This window comes from Lacerta agilis, chromosome 8, assembly GCF_009819535.1.
Source record: "Lacerta agilis isolate rLacAgi1 chromosome 8, rLacAgi1.pri, whole genome shotgun sequence".
Classification (NCBI taxonomy): domain Eukaryota; kingdom Metazoa; phylum Chordata; class Lepidosauria; order Squamata; family Lacertidae; genus Lacerta; species Lacerta agilis.
This window is the reverse complement of record NC_046319.1, coordinates 57,630,627-57,647,011: the sequence shown is the minus strand read 5'-3', so window position 1 is coordinate 57,647,011 and position 16,385 is coordinate 57,630,627. Positions and strand designations below refer to the sequence as shown.

Sequence of the window (16,385 nt, the reverse complement as noted above, 5' to 3'; positions counted from 1 at the left end):
AGAAACCTGTGCTTAACTCCCCCCCCCCCCGAAATCAATGTAGTGCAAAACATCTGGAGGGCAGCAGGAGTTTAAGACTGAGTTTGAAGGTTCTCTTCCAGGTGCCTCTGTGCTCAGTGTTTGGGCAGGTCAATGTCAGCCAGGGAGACGGTCTTTTTGGTGGTGGCATGCAGCTTCATTGTATAGCCCCCAGTTCAATGAGAGATGGAGAAAAAGCTTTTCTCTGTCCACTTTCTCCTTTTCTTGCTTTTGTTGGGCTGCTGCTGCAGAGTGTTTGTTGTGGGGGAGGAAGGGAAAGGAGAATGTTAGCCGCTTTGAGACTCCTTCGGGTAGTGATAAAGCGGGATATCAAATCCAAACTCTTCTTCTTCTGATTATTATTATTATTTATACAAAATGTAAACCACTCCAGCTATTTTAATAGAAATATGTATGATGATGATGAAGATGAAGCAAAGTTGTGCCGCATTTCTGCTCCCTATGACTTCAGCCTAGAAGGGAAAAGGCACATCTCAAACTGCTCCGAGCAAGTTATTTTTAACCTAGAGAGAATGTACTGTGCTGGAATATTTCAAGTCCTCTAGTAATAGAAACAGAAAACAATACCAGCGTATCGAGCTTTGAGGCTTATCTTGAATCCATTTCCACCTATTATGTGGCTAGCAAAGAACACAACTGTTTGGGACGAATGGGCCTTTTATCAGCAGGCTGTCGAGAAAGCAGGAGCAGAATGAGGTGTGTGTGTTGGGACAGGGTTGGGCAGGGGCACACTATGTGTGTGTGCAGTGGTGGGAGATGTACCAGCGAAGAAACCAGCTGATATTGACTTAAAAGGGAATCAAGGAATGGGAAGAATTGCGAGGGGGAGGGGGGAGTCTTTTCCTGGACTTCTTGGGGATGCTGAGAATTGAATATAAGACCTTTTGCATGACATGTGTTTGCTCTACCACGTTCAAGTCAGATGTGGGCTCCAAATCTCAGCGGCTCCAAACCAGCATGACCAATGGTCAGAGATGATAGACATGGCAGTCCAGCAACATCTGGAGGACCACAAGTTCCCCAGTCCTGGTGTGGTACAAAAGCAGGCTGAGATGAGCTGGAACTAGAAGAAATAACTGTTTGCTACAGCTAAAGGAAAATGTAACTTCACCATATGTGGTCACCTCCCAAGACCACAACTCCCATTATTCCAGACTATGACCTTTGCTGGCTGGAGCTGATGGAAGTTGGAGGTCAGTGCTACCCAGAGGGCCACAGGTCCCCCTTCCCCACTACATGGGGATTGGCCAGCCCCAGCTTCTTCAGTCAAGGGGCTGTGCAGTGCCCTTTAAGATTGCATACAAGGCTCTCGTTTTCAGGGCTTGGTAAAAGAAACGAGAGGTTTTGTCGACAATTCAATTTAGGAACAATAGATAAGCAATGTGAACTACTTTAAAAGGCAAAGGAAACACACTTAGGAAACACTGGGGGACTACAGGAAGATATCAAAGATAACATAACAGTTTCAGATCAGTTTAAAAATCAAACCAAATCCAGCATAGGCTGCTCATGAGCAGAGGCAGGCAAACAATTGCAATTTGACTAAAATGAATCGTAGACTCACATGCTAGAAGCTAAATAGAAAGGGAAAAGGGGGGAACAATCTGAGCATCCAGAGCAACACACAGAGGTGTATAAAGCAAAAAAAGACCTCTGAATACACCATTAAAAAGAAAGACTAGAATCGTGGAATCAGAAGGAACCTTGAATGCCATCTAGTCCACTCCCTGGATGTTGGAAATCTGCTGGGACAGCACCCCTGTGCCTCTAACAAAGAAAAGCTCCCCACCTTCCAAGGCAGTCTGTCCTACTCTTGGGCAGCTCATACCAACAGGATGTTCTTCATGACATTTAGACAAAACCCTTTTGCCATTTGAGATGGGGCTCTGCAGAGTCCCCTGATGCACCTTCTTAAACTCCATTGACCCAAAATGGCTCTTAATGTGAAACATAAGAAGTTGCCTTATACTGAATCAGATCACTGGTCAGTTCTCCAGGTGGATGAAGAGCCATTGACTAGCACGCTTGGGGTATGGGGCACCAACCTTCCTCAACTCCGCTTAACAGTAATGTTATAAGTTTTGATGGGGCTAGGGGTGGTGGTGGTCGGTGGGGCTGGTATCTGGTCCCTTCTAAACCTGTGATCCTGTATCTGGGAGGGTAGCATCCACAAAAGGAAACCTGCCATACCAGTTTCTTTGTCAATGTAATGGCTTTAGCTGCTCAGCTAAGTACATAGCACTCACATCTTAAGAAATGAGCTCTGTTGCCATAGAGACAAACTGGTGGGCATTTCCTCACCTTGCCTGGCTGGGTACCACATCATTTTAGGATGGAGGAATAAGATGGCCTTTGGGGGATGTGTTTATGACAGTAGTATGAGTTTTGGCTGATGCTGGAAACTGTAGGGCAGAGCCATGCTTGCTCTATCCTGGACCCAAAGCTGTGGGTGAAGACTTCTCTGGAAACCTAATGGGGATGCAAGACCTGCTGCTTCCCCATTAGGTTTCCAGAGAAGTTAATGCTGTGAGTCCTTTCAGCTGTATATATGTGCAAACCAAACCACACACCCGAAAGACCCCACAGTCTTATGGGCTCATGCATAGCATATTATTGACCTAGGGAAAAAGACAATGACAGCTGGAATAAGATGTTTCGTATATTGCAGCAGGCAGGAATAAACTCAGAGGACAGAAGAATAATATATAATTTATACCCAAACTAGAAAGCTATCATTAGTGTAAATGATATTTGAGTGAAGAGCTGAAATGCATAGAGAGATCTGTCAAGGGTGTTCACAATCCCTTGTAATGTTTAACATATTCATAGAGGCTGCAATTAAAATAAGTAGCAGCAGACGCGGGCATGAGAATAAATGGGAAAGAAAGAAATTGACCCTGCTTTGCTGCTGATGTAGCAGAAATGGCTGACACAACAGGAATGCTGCCAAGTAAAATGAAATAAATTGAAATGAAATGAATCCAGGTTTTTCCAGGACTGTGGCTTTAAAAGGATGGGAATAAAACAAACATATTAATCATAGAATTGTAGAGTTGGAAGGGGTTCCCCAAGGGCTGTCTAGCCCAACCCTGTGGAATGCAGGAGTCACAGCGAAATAATTCCTGACAGGTGGCCATACCACCTCTGTTTAAAAAAAATCTCCAATGAGAGTTTCCTACTTTCTGTGCTGATCTGTTCCACAGTTGCCAACAGCTCTTACCACCAGAACATTCTTTGTAATGTTTAGTCAGAATTTCATTTCTTGTAACTTGAACTCATTGGTTTGGGTTCCTATCCTCTGGGGGCAGCAGAAAACAAGCTTGCTTCCATGTGACAGACCTTTAGGTACTTGAAGATGCCTCTGCCTCTCTCTCTCTCTCTCTCTCTCTCTCTCTCTCTCTCTCTCTCTCACACACACACACACACACACACACACACACGTTTTCTCCAGGCCAAACATACCCAACTCCCTCAACTGTTCCTCATAAGGTTTCATTTTGTTTATCATCTTGGCCACCCTCTTCTGCACTGGTTCCAGCTTGTCAAAATCCAAGGCAGAATAACAGCAAGAAAATGGCGGGAAGTATAATCTTGGAAGCAAATGAAGAGAGGATGCCAGCCTTGTGAGCTGAAATCTGGAGCAAAACTTGTAGGGGCATCCTCACTTCATCACCACAACACCACTGTAAGATAGGTTAGGCTGAGAGGCAGTGACTGGCGCAAGGGTCAACGGGGATTTGAACTTTGGTCTCCCTGGTGCTAGCCCAGCACTCCAACCACTATACCACCTTGGCTGGAATGTACAGCCCAGTGTACAAATGAAAGCAGCATTTCCATTTGTCCTACCCTTTTGGTCTCTGATTCCACCCACTGGCATGCAAGTCATGGGGAAATGCAGCCACCTGGCTGTAAAAGTCCCCACCCCTGCCCTCCTCTGCTGTTTTATGTTTTGCTCTTGAGGTAGAATGAAGTTGTGAGCTGCTTATAATTTATATATGTTGCAAAAAGGAGTAGGAAGGTTTGTCAATTCCTGTTTCTCATTTTTCCAATCATGTTCCATTCCCCACACTGTCACATCAGTTTGGGATTATTATTATTAAGAAGTCATATTGAGTATTCATCAGCATATTTCCAGCTATACATTTTTGCTTACTATGCACATATTTCCAAAGCAATTTCCCTCAATGTAAGGCTTTTTTGTATAGTATTATTACTAATACACATAAACCTTGCCCAAGCATATATGTTTTTGTACCTGTTACTTGATTGAAAGTTGCACTTCTCCAAATGTTGCAATGCAGTTCACCAAAGGGCGGATGTGCTTTGGTTGTCATATACAGTATGTTCTTTATGAAGCTGGATCTGGGTTAATAGCTGTTGGGGCACCAGCTAAATAAGCAAAGGAGCTCTCAAAAGCCTGGCCACACCTGTTGTGAAATACAAGGCAGTTTCCCCCTCACTTCCCAGAACCTGCTTTTTCATTTCAAGCACAGAGTATGTAACAGAGGGTTCAAGGAGCACTCTTAATGCACACACAAGATGGTCTCATGTTTTAATTTGAAAAACAACAAACAAACCACTTTTAATACCACTAAACGTATTCCCAAATTTTCTACTTGCACCCTTGCTGTTCATTCAACTTTGGCCAGTTTGGCAGCGGGGAAGTAAGCTCTCCATATTACATGCTGGTTGACATCAAACCGGCAGATACATATGTCCTTTTCACAGCTTTATCAAGAACAGTTCACTGGAGACTGAGAAAAATCATCTTGCCAAACGTCCTGTTGGTTGGGATGTTGGACGCTACAAACCGGGAGCTGCCATAATCTTATTTAAGCCAACATTTCTTATGCAAGAAGTTGCTGCAGATAAACATTTTAAGACACCCCTGCCCTTTGTATTAGTTCAGAAATGGATAAAGACCTTTCCCCAAGGCATCTTAACAGGCATATCGTTCTGTGAGATTCAGGTGAGATCCCTACTTTTAACTTTGAGACGCTGCCTCAGCAACAGATGCAGAAGACCCAGCTTGCCTTTTCAGACTATGCAGTATTTAAGATTGCAATAAATTAACACAAGGGGACAGGAAAGCAAAACAAAGAATCCAGAATAGAGACTGGGCAATACAGGCATACTTAAAAGATACATATATGAAACATCTGACATCTTAGAAAGAGAATAGTAAACAGTGTTTTATGACTTAAAGCATCATTCTACATAGTGGGGTTAAGCAGGGGGACAGACACTGAACCCAAGAGGATCAATTGTTATCCAGTATGGCGGGGGCAGGGGCTATATGCATTGGAATGTACATCAAACAAAAGTTAACAGCCACAGACATGCCACTAGTTTCTTGACAGCCCAGTGGACCACAGTCTTGCTTTTGATGGGAAAAAAATGATACTTCAGAAAATTACCAGGAGGCAAGTTTTGATGAATTGGTGAACAAATGAAATAAAACCATCTTTAGGATGTCTTTGGCAGGGGTGGCTAATGTAGTGCTCTCTGGATGTTATTCGACTCCACCTCCCATCAGCCCAAATGGTCAGGGATGTTGGGAGCTCTAGTCCAAATACATCTGGGGGCACCATGTTTGCTGCCTTTGGTCTATAGAAAGGTGCCCCAGGACCAGAAACTTAAATGGCAGCCAGTGGTGAGGAGGGGTGGTGGTCTTTAACCCTGAGCAGTTTGTAGGAGGGATGCGTGTACTTTGCTGTGGATCTTCAATTCCAAAAAAGCTATCAAGTTGGAAGTGCAAAAGTCTTTTTTCCCCGATCAAGTGCTAGTGGTTACATTATACAGTGAAGGTGAACTCCGTAATACGGCACAAAGCCTTCAGGGACAGTTTCCAGTGACAGTTGCCATCAAGGAGCACAACATGCAAGAAATAACTGAAAAGTACTTAAAGCCACACCAACCAAACTATCAGCGAGGAGGCCTGCTTGATAAGATTACTTCGGCAGTAGCCGATATTCCCTAAAATGCCCGCTTGCGACAGGAACTATGTTTTTAGTCCAACATGACTCTGTCTGTATATGGCTCGCAGTTTTGCTATCCTGCTCAGACTTCCTGTAAACCAGGCAGTTGTACAGAAAAGGAAAGAAAAAAATGATATATGAATGTCATATGACATCATCATGTTGCTATCTGGGAATAGAAGCCACAACAGTAAGCCTCTTCCCACTGAAAACAAAAACACAAACACTTTCCTCTGTGTCTTCTGCACTAGGATACAAATCATCTTCCAGAAAGCAAGGCTAACTCCTGCATAGTGCCAAGCTGGTAGAGGTGCCCGTTCCTCCTCCTCCTCCTCCTCCTCCTCCTCCTCCTCCTCCTCCTCCTCCTCCTCCTCCTGTGGTTGCTGCTACCCATACTCACCTGCAAGGCCTAACACAAATAGAAGACCAACGAATGCCCCTCCACCAATCAGCTAGTCACCCTTCGACACTTGGATGACTGAATGTCCGTGAACCAGCCATTTCATTGGCCCAGAAGATGTCCCATGGTCGACTCTACCTGGAAGGTTCAGTTTATGTCTATATGAAAGTCAGGATAGCTCTACTTGGTACAGCAGGTTTCACATGGTAGAAAACTAGGCGGCCCCTGAGAAGAACATTTGAGACATGGACACTTTTGTCAAAATCGGAAGGCAGCCATCCATTGCCAGGAAGGCTAATTAGTTCAGTAAACCCAGAGTTGCCACAAAGGAAGACAACATCCATCTTCTGTAATGGTTGCTTTGCTTGCTAGACATATTGCTTCTTGGAAGCACTGCTGCTAGGCCGGCTCGACTGCCTTTCCTGAGAGAGATGGACTATGGGGGCTTCCGTGGCAAAGACGTCTGGGGGCTTATTCCTGCCTTGCAAGGCCAAGGTTTCTTCTGTGTTGTAGTTGGCCCAGTTCTGCTCATTGGAAAGTTTGTTGTATGCCTGGTAGGGCGGAGAAGGCCTCTCATTCATTGGGAGGTAGAAGAAAGCCTTGTCGGGATAAGCCTCCTCAGGCACACCGCAAAGCTTGTTGGGGAAGCTGTTGGCCTCACAGGGCATGGGAGGAGCAGAGGAGGGGGAACAGCAGTCTCTTTCCTTGGTGTTGTGGAGCAGGCTCTTGCAGCAGAGGTGAAAGAGCTCCAGAAGGTTGAGAACGAGGGAGATCAAGCCCACCACCAGCATGAAGAGGATGAAGATAGTTTTTTCAGTGGGGCGGGACATAAAGCAGTCCACATGGTGTGGGCACGGGTCCCCCTGACAGACATAGCGGGCATGCATTACAAAACCATATAGGTACCACTGGCCAAGGAGGAAGCCAGCCTCAAAGATGCTCTTGAAGACCACACTAATGGTGTAGGTCCACATCAGAGGCCCGCGGATTTTAATCCGCCCATCCTCCGCCACGCAGATCTTGGCCATCTTCTTCTCCACCGCCACCAGCATGGCGGTCACCTTGTAATCCTTAGACTGAAGAGCCCGGAGCTCACTCTCCCGCTCCTTGAGTTTCACCTCAAGCCGGGAGAGATAGATGACGTGCCCCAGGTAGACCAAGGTGGGTGTGCTGACAAAGAGGAACTGCAGGACCCAGTAACGGACGTGGGAAATGGGGAAAGCCTTGTCATAGCAGACATTGGGGCAGCCGGGCTGCTTGGTGTTGCAAACAAAGTCTGACTGCTCATCTCCCCACACGGACTCCCCGGCGAGGCCCAGGATCAAGATGCGGAAGATGAAGAGGACCGTCAACCAGATTTTGCCGATGACCGTTGAGTGCTCCTGCACTTGGTCCAGTAACTTCTCCAGGAAGCCCCAGTCACCCATCTTGTGCTAAGGGAGAGCACAATACATACTTTTACCACTTAAAAACCACTATTGATTACTTGCTATGTGATACATAGCCACACAGCAAAGTTCTGCATATATTGTTTCCATAACACCATTCAGTGTAGGTGGTGTTTCAGACTAAAATTAACAAGGAAGGTTCCTGCCCCAAAAACTTAGAGGTGGAAGTTTCAATAGCTTGGGTTGGGGAGAGTCCAGCACAAGTGAGGACCAAGTATGAGCAAGCACACTTTACATATAATTGTTTTTTTTTTTTTTTTTGAAATAAGGAGTCCCAAACTTAAAATACAATTTGCTTTAAGGTGCTAACAGTCAGAATGGTAACTTGTGCAAGTCTCACCCCTGGTGCCCTGCTATTGTGGAAGTGAAGAGCAGCTGAATTTCTAGGTGGGTCAGAAGTGTCAGATCTTGCTTTCAAAATTACAAGGGGCAGAGGAATCCAGAAGTGTTTCAGGTTCTTCTACATCTGGACAAAGACAATCCTTACAGAGCACCCCATTTTTAAAAGACAGTTTTGGGGTAGAGAGAAAGTGCCAGCTAACAGTTCCCATGGTCTACACCACCCTCTCCACCTATCTATTAACAAGATACTTTGAGGACTAGAATATTGCCTAGCCAGATTTTTCACGGACATTGAAGGATGAAAGCTTTAAGAGTACTGTATAGTTTAAAGCAGAAAAAGTACAGATATATGCATATACAAATTTTGGACCATAGTGATGCTAGGAACCTAAAAAACACTTTAAAAAATACCAGTCCTTTGGAAGAGGTTTGGAAAAGTGCTCAGCAAGCAGGGAGAAGAGGCAACTCTACAGGAGAAGGGCCTTGTTTGTTTCTGCTGTGGAACTTGAGGCAGCTTTAATAGGGTTCTCAAAACGTCTCGCAGCAAGGCACTGACAAGACCCAGACCTCCTTAGCTTCAGCTATCCTGGCCCATGAAGTGTCTTAAGACCAGGCCCTGGGACCAATGTGCATTAACCTACTGGCCTGCAAATTAATCCTAGAAATTGCCCTGTGAAGGAGAAATAGCAACAGTCAAATCCACACCATATATGCATGTTGTTGGGCTGAAGTTTTGCAAGAAATAGTTGCATGAATAAAAAATAAATAAAGCACATAATCCTACGACTCTTATACTACTTTCACAGTCATGTTTCTTGCCCAAGGAATTATGAGAAGTAAAGCTTTTTTTAAACAGACTGGGAATTATAGCTCTGTGAAGGGTTCTCTTAAACAGCACCCATGACAAACCACAGTTCCCTGGGTTCTTTTGGGGGGGGGCATGACTGTGAAAGTGGTATAGAAGTGTTTTACATGCTTGGTGTGGGTGTCTGCTAAGAAGATCCACTGTGCAGGAAAATTCCTAATAGTCTCATCGTTTGCAAAACATTTAGAAAAAAACCCACCATGGTATATTTCTACCAAAGGGACCAGACCGTCACTTCCCCCGATCTTAGAGCTGTTCAGCAGTGGAACAGACTGTCTAGGAAGGTAGTGGACTCTATTTCACTGGAGGTTTTTAAACAGAGGTTGGGTGGCCATTTGTCAGGGATTGTATTGCAGGGAGTTGGTGTAGATGGCGCTTGGCATACCTTGCAACTCTTTCATTCTATGGTCTTTCAGAACTTAGGAGACAAACCACCCAATGAATGCTGCCCCTTTAGGGATCTGTACAAAGATTTTACTTTCTTGGGCTCCATGATCACTGCAGATGGTGACAGCAGTCACGAAATTAAAAGACGCCTGCTTCTTGGGAGGAAAGCAATGGCAAACCTAGAAAGCATCTTAAAAAGCAGAGACATCACCTTGCTGACAAAAATCCATATAGTTAAAGCTATGGTTTTCCCAGTAGTAATGTATGGAAGTGAGAGCTGGACCATCAAGAAGGCCGATCGCCAAAGAATTGATGCTTTTGAATTATGGTGCTGGAGGAGACTCTTGAGAGTCCCATGGACTGCGAGAAGATCAAACCTATCCATTCTCAAAGAAATCAGCCCTGAGTGCTCACTAGAAGTACAGATCCTGAAGTTGAGGCTCCAGTACTTTGGCCACCTCATGAGAAGAGAAGACTCCCTAGAAAAGACCCTGATGTTGGGAAAGATGGAGGGCACAAGGAGAAGGGGACGACAGATGATGAGATGGTTGCACAGTGTTCTCGAAGCGACTAGCATGAGTTTGGCCAAACTATGGGAGGCGGTGAAAGATAGGCGTGCCTGGCGTGCTCTGGTCCATGGGGTCACGAAGAGTTGGACACGACTGAACGACTGAACAACAACCAAGAAGCCAAGCGAACCACAACCCCATACCTGGGGTTAATCACATCACTCATTGTTACCCCCAGTTTCCCGTAAGAAACAACAACAGCTAGAAAGATTAAAACTTATTGGGAGGGGGGAAGAAAGATGCTGAGCACGCTGACAAGATATACAAAAGAGAGACCTTTGAAAAGCTACTCTCCTCTGCTGTGTTCAACTGCTCTGCAGGAACTTCCCCTTAAAGCTAACTTCCTCTTAAATTTAAAATTTTGTATCAGACAAGGCACTTGTGCCTAAAAGCAAGAATGCATACCAAGTTTTTAGTTGGAGACAGTCCACATCTATGAGCAATAGGGAGTTCCTGCTTCTGTAAGAATATAGGAAGGTGTCTTATACAAATTCAGACCATTGCTCCACCTAGCTCCATATTACCTACACTGACTGGCAGCAGCAGTTCCTACTTGGAGATGCAGCTGGGGACTGAACCTGGGACTTTGATGCTCTCTTGATGAGCTACAGCCACTCCTGCATTCTGGAGCCTTTCCCCACCCACGCGACCTTCCAGTTATTTGTTTTAACTTGGCAATTCCATCCTGCATCTCTGTCTTAGGTATCTTCAAAAACCATGCATGGAGCTACTAAACATGGGTATTTTTCAATGCAAAGCTATATCCTATAGTAGGTTTTTAACACCACCAACTTTAAAACATAAACAGAGATTTAATCTTAAAGTGCAAATAAAGACAGAGGGACAAGTCATAAAGTCCACAGACAACAAAAGCCAAACAGCAGATTCTTTTGCTCACCTTTTAAGTCCTCTCTCAGCCTAGCACCTCTCTGGAGCCCTCTGCTACTTGCCCCTGGGGTTATGAAGAGAAAGGAGCAGGCAGTCAATCAACAAGTGTCCAGTCAGGGGCTTGATCAGCTTTTAAAGTGATAGCCTTTTCAACCTCACATACAGAAAGGATTGTCCCACTCAACAGAGCCAAGGAAGGAAGGGGTGTGTGTGTGTGTGGGCGGAGCAGGTTTAACTCTATCAAAGGGTTAAATTATTCTAGAGGAAGTTCCGGCAGGGCAGGTAAATGTTTCTCTCCTGCTACTGCCCAGAACTGCCTATCAAGGATAAGTAAGAAACCCTCAATGCTTGGAAGAAACGCAAGCTATCTCAGATCAGGGTTGCCAGATGGAAGGAAATCCTGTTCTGCTGCTGTGTCTTTATTGCCTGACACACATCAGACAGCAGAACTTTTCACGGCATGGAGGAAAACGTGACTGCTGGCTAACGCATGTGTTTCAAGGTGCTATTGAAAGCATGATGACAGTGGCAGGTTGAAAAGTTGGCAGCCCTATGCCAGTTTGGTGTGTGTGATCCTATCTTTGTTATCTGGTGTTTTATTATCCGGCTGAGATTTCATGCTCCAGAATTTGCATTCTGTGCCGGGACTGAGGCTCAGTATACATGGAGTATACACGCAAGGACAAGAGTGTGCCTCTGAGCACATGCAGAGTGCTTGCTCCTTCTTCCGCTGAGTACATGAGGACTAGCAACTAGTTGCCAAAGGATATGGCAACTTTGCCGAAGCAAAGCAGGTCTGTATGGAAGACTGTGCCATGCATACCCTCTTGATAGAAAGAGGGTAGGACAAAAATATAGCTAAACGACTAAAATCATTCCAAGGTCCCATGCAGGTGGTATTAAGGAAAAAAAGATTACCAGACCAAGTGGAAAGAACTCGGAGGCAAGTAGGAACTAATGAACAAATAAAGCAAAAGAAGTCAAATAAATGAGCCCACTACTTCTGAGGCTGTCCAACTAATTTGGAGATTGGGCCAAAACAAATCTGGGGAAGGGCTGCAGCTCAGTGGCAGAGCACCTGCTTTGCATGCAGAAGGTGCCAGGTTCACTCCCTGGCATCTCCCGGCAGTGGGGGTGGGGAGAGACCCCTCCCAAAACCTGGAGAGCTGCTGCCAGTCAGTGTAGACAACACTGAAGAAGACAGACCAAGGGCCTGACTCGGCAGCTTCCTGTGTTCTTTTCCCCGACTGTGGTACTCACCAACAAGTAAAATGCAAGTTCTCAGCGTACAAATCCAAGTTTTTGTTTTTGGATTACTGGCCTTCTGAGTTTAGTTTTGCTCCAGAAGATAAAGGACGTTGCGGCAAGAAAGCACAGAGCCCTCTTGCTGTGATGCAGGAAACTCCGGGACTGTTCTGAAGAGCTTGGTTGTGGTGGTGGGGAAGTTGACTACAATAACTCCAGGATGAGTGCAGAGGGGAGGAGCTAAAGGGCACGGGGAGGGGAGGAGTCACTGTTGTCAAAGGCTTTGGGCTGGCTCTCAGTCCTGTGGCATTATTACGATCCTCCAAGGGGCAGCTGGTCGGGCAGGTGGAAAAAGAAGGGAAACCAGGGTGACTTCACCTGCTTCCTGGCTGGGGGCATGTGTAATGGGTAGGTGAAATTATGGGAGAGGATTGGAGACAGCAGGAGTCCTAAGAGAGGCTTGGACAAGCCCGGTGGCCTTGCAGGGTTTAGCTTGCTGCTTTCCTTACAAACGGGCAGCAGGCAGGGGGAGAGCTGCAGTCGGGGAAATAGGAAGCATAGGAAAACAACGAAGACTGAAATAACAAGCATTGCCCATTGTGAAGCTGTCTGGGCCAAGAGAAACAAGAGGGAAATCCTGGAGAAGCGGAATTTGCCGGCAATTAACTAAGCGTGGGAATCGGGAATGAGTTAGGCCTCAGCAAGGCCAGTGGCAGTGGGAGCTTATTGTAGCGGGGGCTCTGGTATTATCTTTTGGAAACTAGCAATGCAACATGTTCCCCCGCCCCCCCTCCGCCTGGTCATTGGTTTGTTTGCTTGGAAGCAAAATTATGCTGAGGCCAGTAGTTTGGCCCCTTCTGCATTGTCGGAAAACAACAACAAAGAAACTGCAACCAACCAATCGACCGAAGGACAGGTGCCCTTTGTAATGATTTGTACTCATGATGGTATCGGGGCAGTTATACTCAATAAATGTTTGCAGCAGCAAACATTTCTGGGTGGTCATAGCGCTTAGTTTGCAAGAGCTGCGCGGGTCATAATTTCCTGGAGAAATCTTGCTCAACAAAAGTTCTGGGGTTTGTTTTGTTTTGCTACAAGACAGCAGTAATGCAACAATAGGCATCACAGAACAACTAATAAAGTGGAATGATCAGTGGATGGTCTAGTATCAATCCACTGTATTGCTAATGCTCTATTATTATTATCAGTGACCTGTTGCAGTATGTAGTATCCCTCGGTATGAATCAACCTGAAAATTAAGAGAAGAGAATTTTTTCTGGAAAATGATTTGTGAATTTACCTCCTTTTTTGCAACCACCCCAAACTCCCCCTTGGAGAATATTCAGGAAAATGACCCCCCCTCCCCCATTGTGCCTCTTAATTTCACCACCTGCATAATTTTGGGAGGCCATTTTCGCTCAGCCCAGAGGCCCCCGACATGGGAGCCTGATGTGATGTCCTGGTGTTGCTCCATGTTTGGTCTCAAAAATGGGGGGGGGGCCTGGCCCGCTCACCCCCCCAAGTGTGGGGCCCCAAAGAGCCTCAGCTCCCTGGAGCGAGTGCCTATGGCTCAGCCACAGACGGAGTCACTTTTTCCTAGGATGGGATTGAATCCCGGCCACAGTATTTTTATAAGTAAGGAAGCAGTGCCACCTCCTGGGCAAAAGGTATGATTAACAACAAAGTCCTGAAGTGTAGTTGAGCTGTAAAGGTAAAGGGACCCCTGGCTGTTGCGGTTGCGGTGCTCATCTTGCGTTACTGGCCAAGGGAGCCGGCGTACAGCTTCCGGGTCATGTGGCCAGCATGACTAAGGCACTTCTGGCGAACCAGAGCAGCGCACGGAAACACCGTTTACCTTCCTGCCTGAGTGGTACATATTTATCTACTTGCACTTGACGTGCTTTTGAACTGCTAGGTGGGCAGGAGCAGGGACCGAGCAACGAGAGCTCACCCCGTTGCGGGGATTCGAACTGCTGACCTTCTGATCGGCAAGCCCTAGGCTCTGTGGTTTAGACCACAGCGCCACCCGCGTCCCTAGTTGAGCTGTATTAGGACCAAATTAGACATAGTGTGGATGAACCATGATGGTTTCATTTATTTAAAGAACTTTCATCCCGCTCTCCAGCTGAAAAGGAACCTTAGGGCAGCTTTTTGTTGTTGTTCAGTCGTTCAGTCATGTCTGACTCTTCGTGACCCCATGGACCAGAGCACGCCAGGCGCCCCTATCTTTCACTGCCTCCTGCAGTTTGGCCAAACTCATGCCAGTCGCTTCGAGAACACTGTCCAACCATCTCATCCTCTGTCGTCCCCTTCTCGTGCCCTCCATCTTTCCCAACATCACGGTCTTTTCCTGGGAGTCTTCTCTTCTCATGAGGTGTCCAAAGTACTGGAGCCTCAACTTCAGGATCTGCCCTTCCAGTGAGCACTCAGGGCTGATTTCTTTAAGGATAGATATGTTTGATCTTTTTGCAGTCCAAGGGACTCTCAAGAGTCTCCTACAGCACCATAGGGCAGCTTATAATGATCAAAGTTATGGCCATGATAAGACCCTGGTTTCAGGTTCCACTCAACAACTAATTTGCAGTGAGCACTTCAGATTGACTTTGATGGTGGGGTGAGGTTGTTTGACCCTTTCCTCACCTTAGTTTTCAGCAAAAAAGACTGACCAGCCTAACCAACCCCTAGGTATGTATGCCTTGTCTCCACCTGGAAAGCTGCTGCCAGTCTGTGCTTACAATACTGAGCTAGAGGGGAAGGGGCTGTGGCTCAGTGGCAGAGCATATGCTTTGCGTGCACCTGGGACCTTCTGCATGCAGTGCAATTGCACTAACACTGAACTATAGTTCCAGTTACAGGTGGGTAGCCGTGTTGGTCTGCCATGGTATCTGAAGAAGTGTGCATGCACACGAAAGCTCATACCAAGAACAAACTCAGTTGGTCTCTAAGGTGCTACTGGAAAGAATTTCCTATTTTGTTTCGACTGAACTATAGGCTTTCTTGAAAATCCCCATGACTTGGGAAAAGGGGAAGAAAGCGGCGGGGGGTAGGGTGGGTTTTCTTTTTGTTGCTGTTGTTTGAGTTAAAAAATGCAGAAAAGCTGTGAAATGACGATTTTCTCTTGTGGCCACTGGGTGGCAGTGGGACAGCAAGCATTTAATAATACAAAGGAGGTAATTTCACCTTCTGAACTATGGGGAGGGGGGGGATATCCCTCCAGAAAATTGGTGCATCTGCTGTTTTAAATAGACAGCTCTCTCTCTCTCTCTCATAAATAAACCCTTTGCTGAGTTAAGAGAACATAGTGATCTAAAGGCTGGGATGGAATTAAATATGGAGAGGCCCCTAAGACACCATTAAAGTTTTAAGCTGCCTTCCTCCGAAGGTGGGTCATCGCAGGGCTTTTGCTGAATTAGCTGTTGCTCCATCTGGGCTAGTGGATGTTTGCAAAGGAAAACAGAGAGCGGGGCTGGGGGGCGAAGGTTAGACGGCAGATATAACTGGAATGAGACAAATTATTCCGAATGGACATTTGAAGTGAAACTCAAAAATTAGCGTAAGTACATAAAAAGGAGCCCTTCTGGATCAGGCCAGCAGCCCATCCTGTGCAGGAAGAGCAACTGACACTGGTGTTACTGAAAGAGGTGCATGGCTCACAGGATAGCTTCGGCAGTAGAGCATGAGAATCTGAATCTCGGGGTTAGAAACTTGATTAAAAAAAAATCTTGCCTATATTGGGCTTGGAAACAGTTGCTCGCCGTGGAGCCACAGCTACATCATTCATTTAAAACACACAAATCCTAGGAACTGTAATTTACCCGTCTCATAACTACAGTTCCCAGAACCCTTAGAATATTGGGAATTGTAGGGTTTTTTGTGGCAAGTCATGTGCTTTACATGTACGGTGCGGATGTGACCTAAGTTCCGTTAGGGAGTTGGTGACACAGGCAAGATGTGGATTGAGAATTCATGGCTGAGATGCCCTGCCAGCTCCACGTTCTGGATTTGCACAAGATTGCTCTGGGAATCCAAGCATGTGCACAGCTGCCAACAGCAGATGCCATAAACCCAGAGCTTAACTGGCTTGACGTGGTGATGGGCTTTCTTGTGTGCTTCCTTCAGTACTGGTACATATGCCAATATCTAAGCCAGGAGACCTTTGTTTCTCTTGTCACATACCTGGCTACAGGTAGCAGAGCCTACCTGCTGTGTTTTGAATAGACTGTT

General features: G+C 46.0%; 1 protein-coding gene across 2 annotated transcripts; it reads right to left on the bottom strand.

Annotated features, from left to right (window-relative positions):
- Nucleotides 1-6,396: 6,396 nt before the first annotated feature.
- Nucleotides 6,397-12,397, bottom strand: GJA4 (gap junction protein alpha 4). Of its 2 annotated transcripts, XM_033157674.1 has the most exons (3): nucleotides 12,177-12,397; nucleotides 10,927-10,980; nucleotides 6,397-7,850 (listed from the first exon to the last, which is right to left on the bottom strand). In XM_033157674.1, the coding sequence occupies exon 3, from the start codon at nucleotides 7,842-7,844 to the stop codon at nucleotides 6,786-6,788; it is 1,059 nt and encodes a 352-aa protein (XP_033013565.1). In that variant the 5' UTR covers nucleotides 7,845-7,850; nucleotides 10,927-10,980; nucleotides 12,177-12,397; the 3' UTR covers nucleotides 6,397-6,785. The 2 variants fall into 2 exon arrangements, with proteins under 2 accessions (XP_033013565.1, XP_033013566.1); XM_033157675.1 differs by lacking the exon at nucleotides 10,927-10,980.
- Between the last annotated feature and the right edge of the window lie 3,988 nt (nucleotides 12,398-16,385).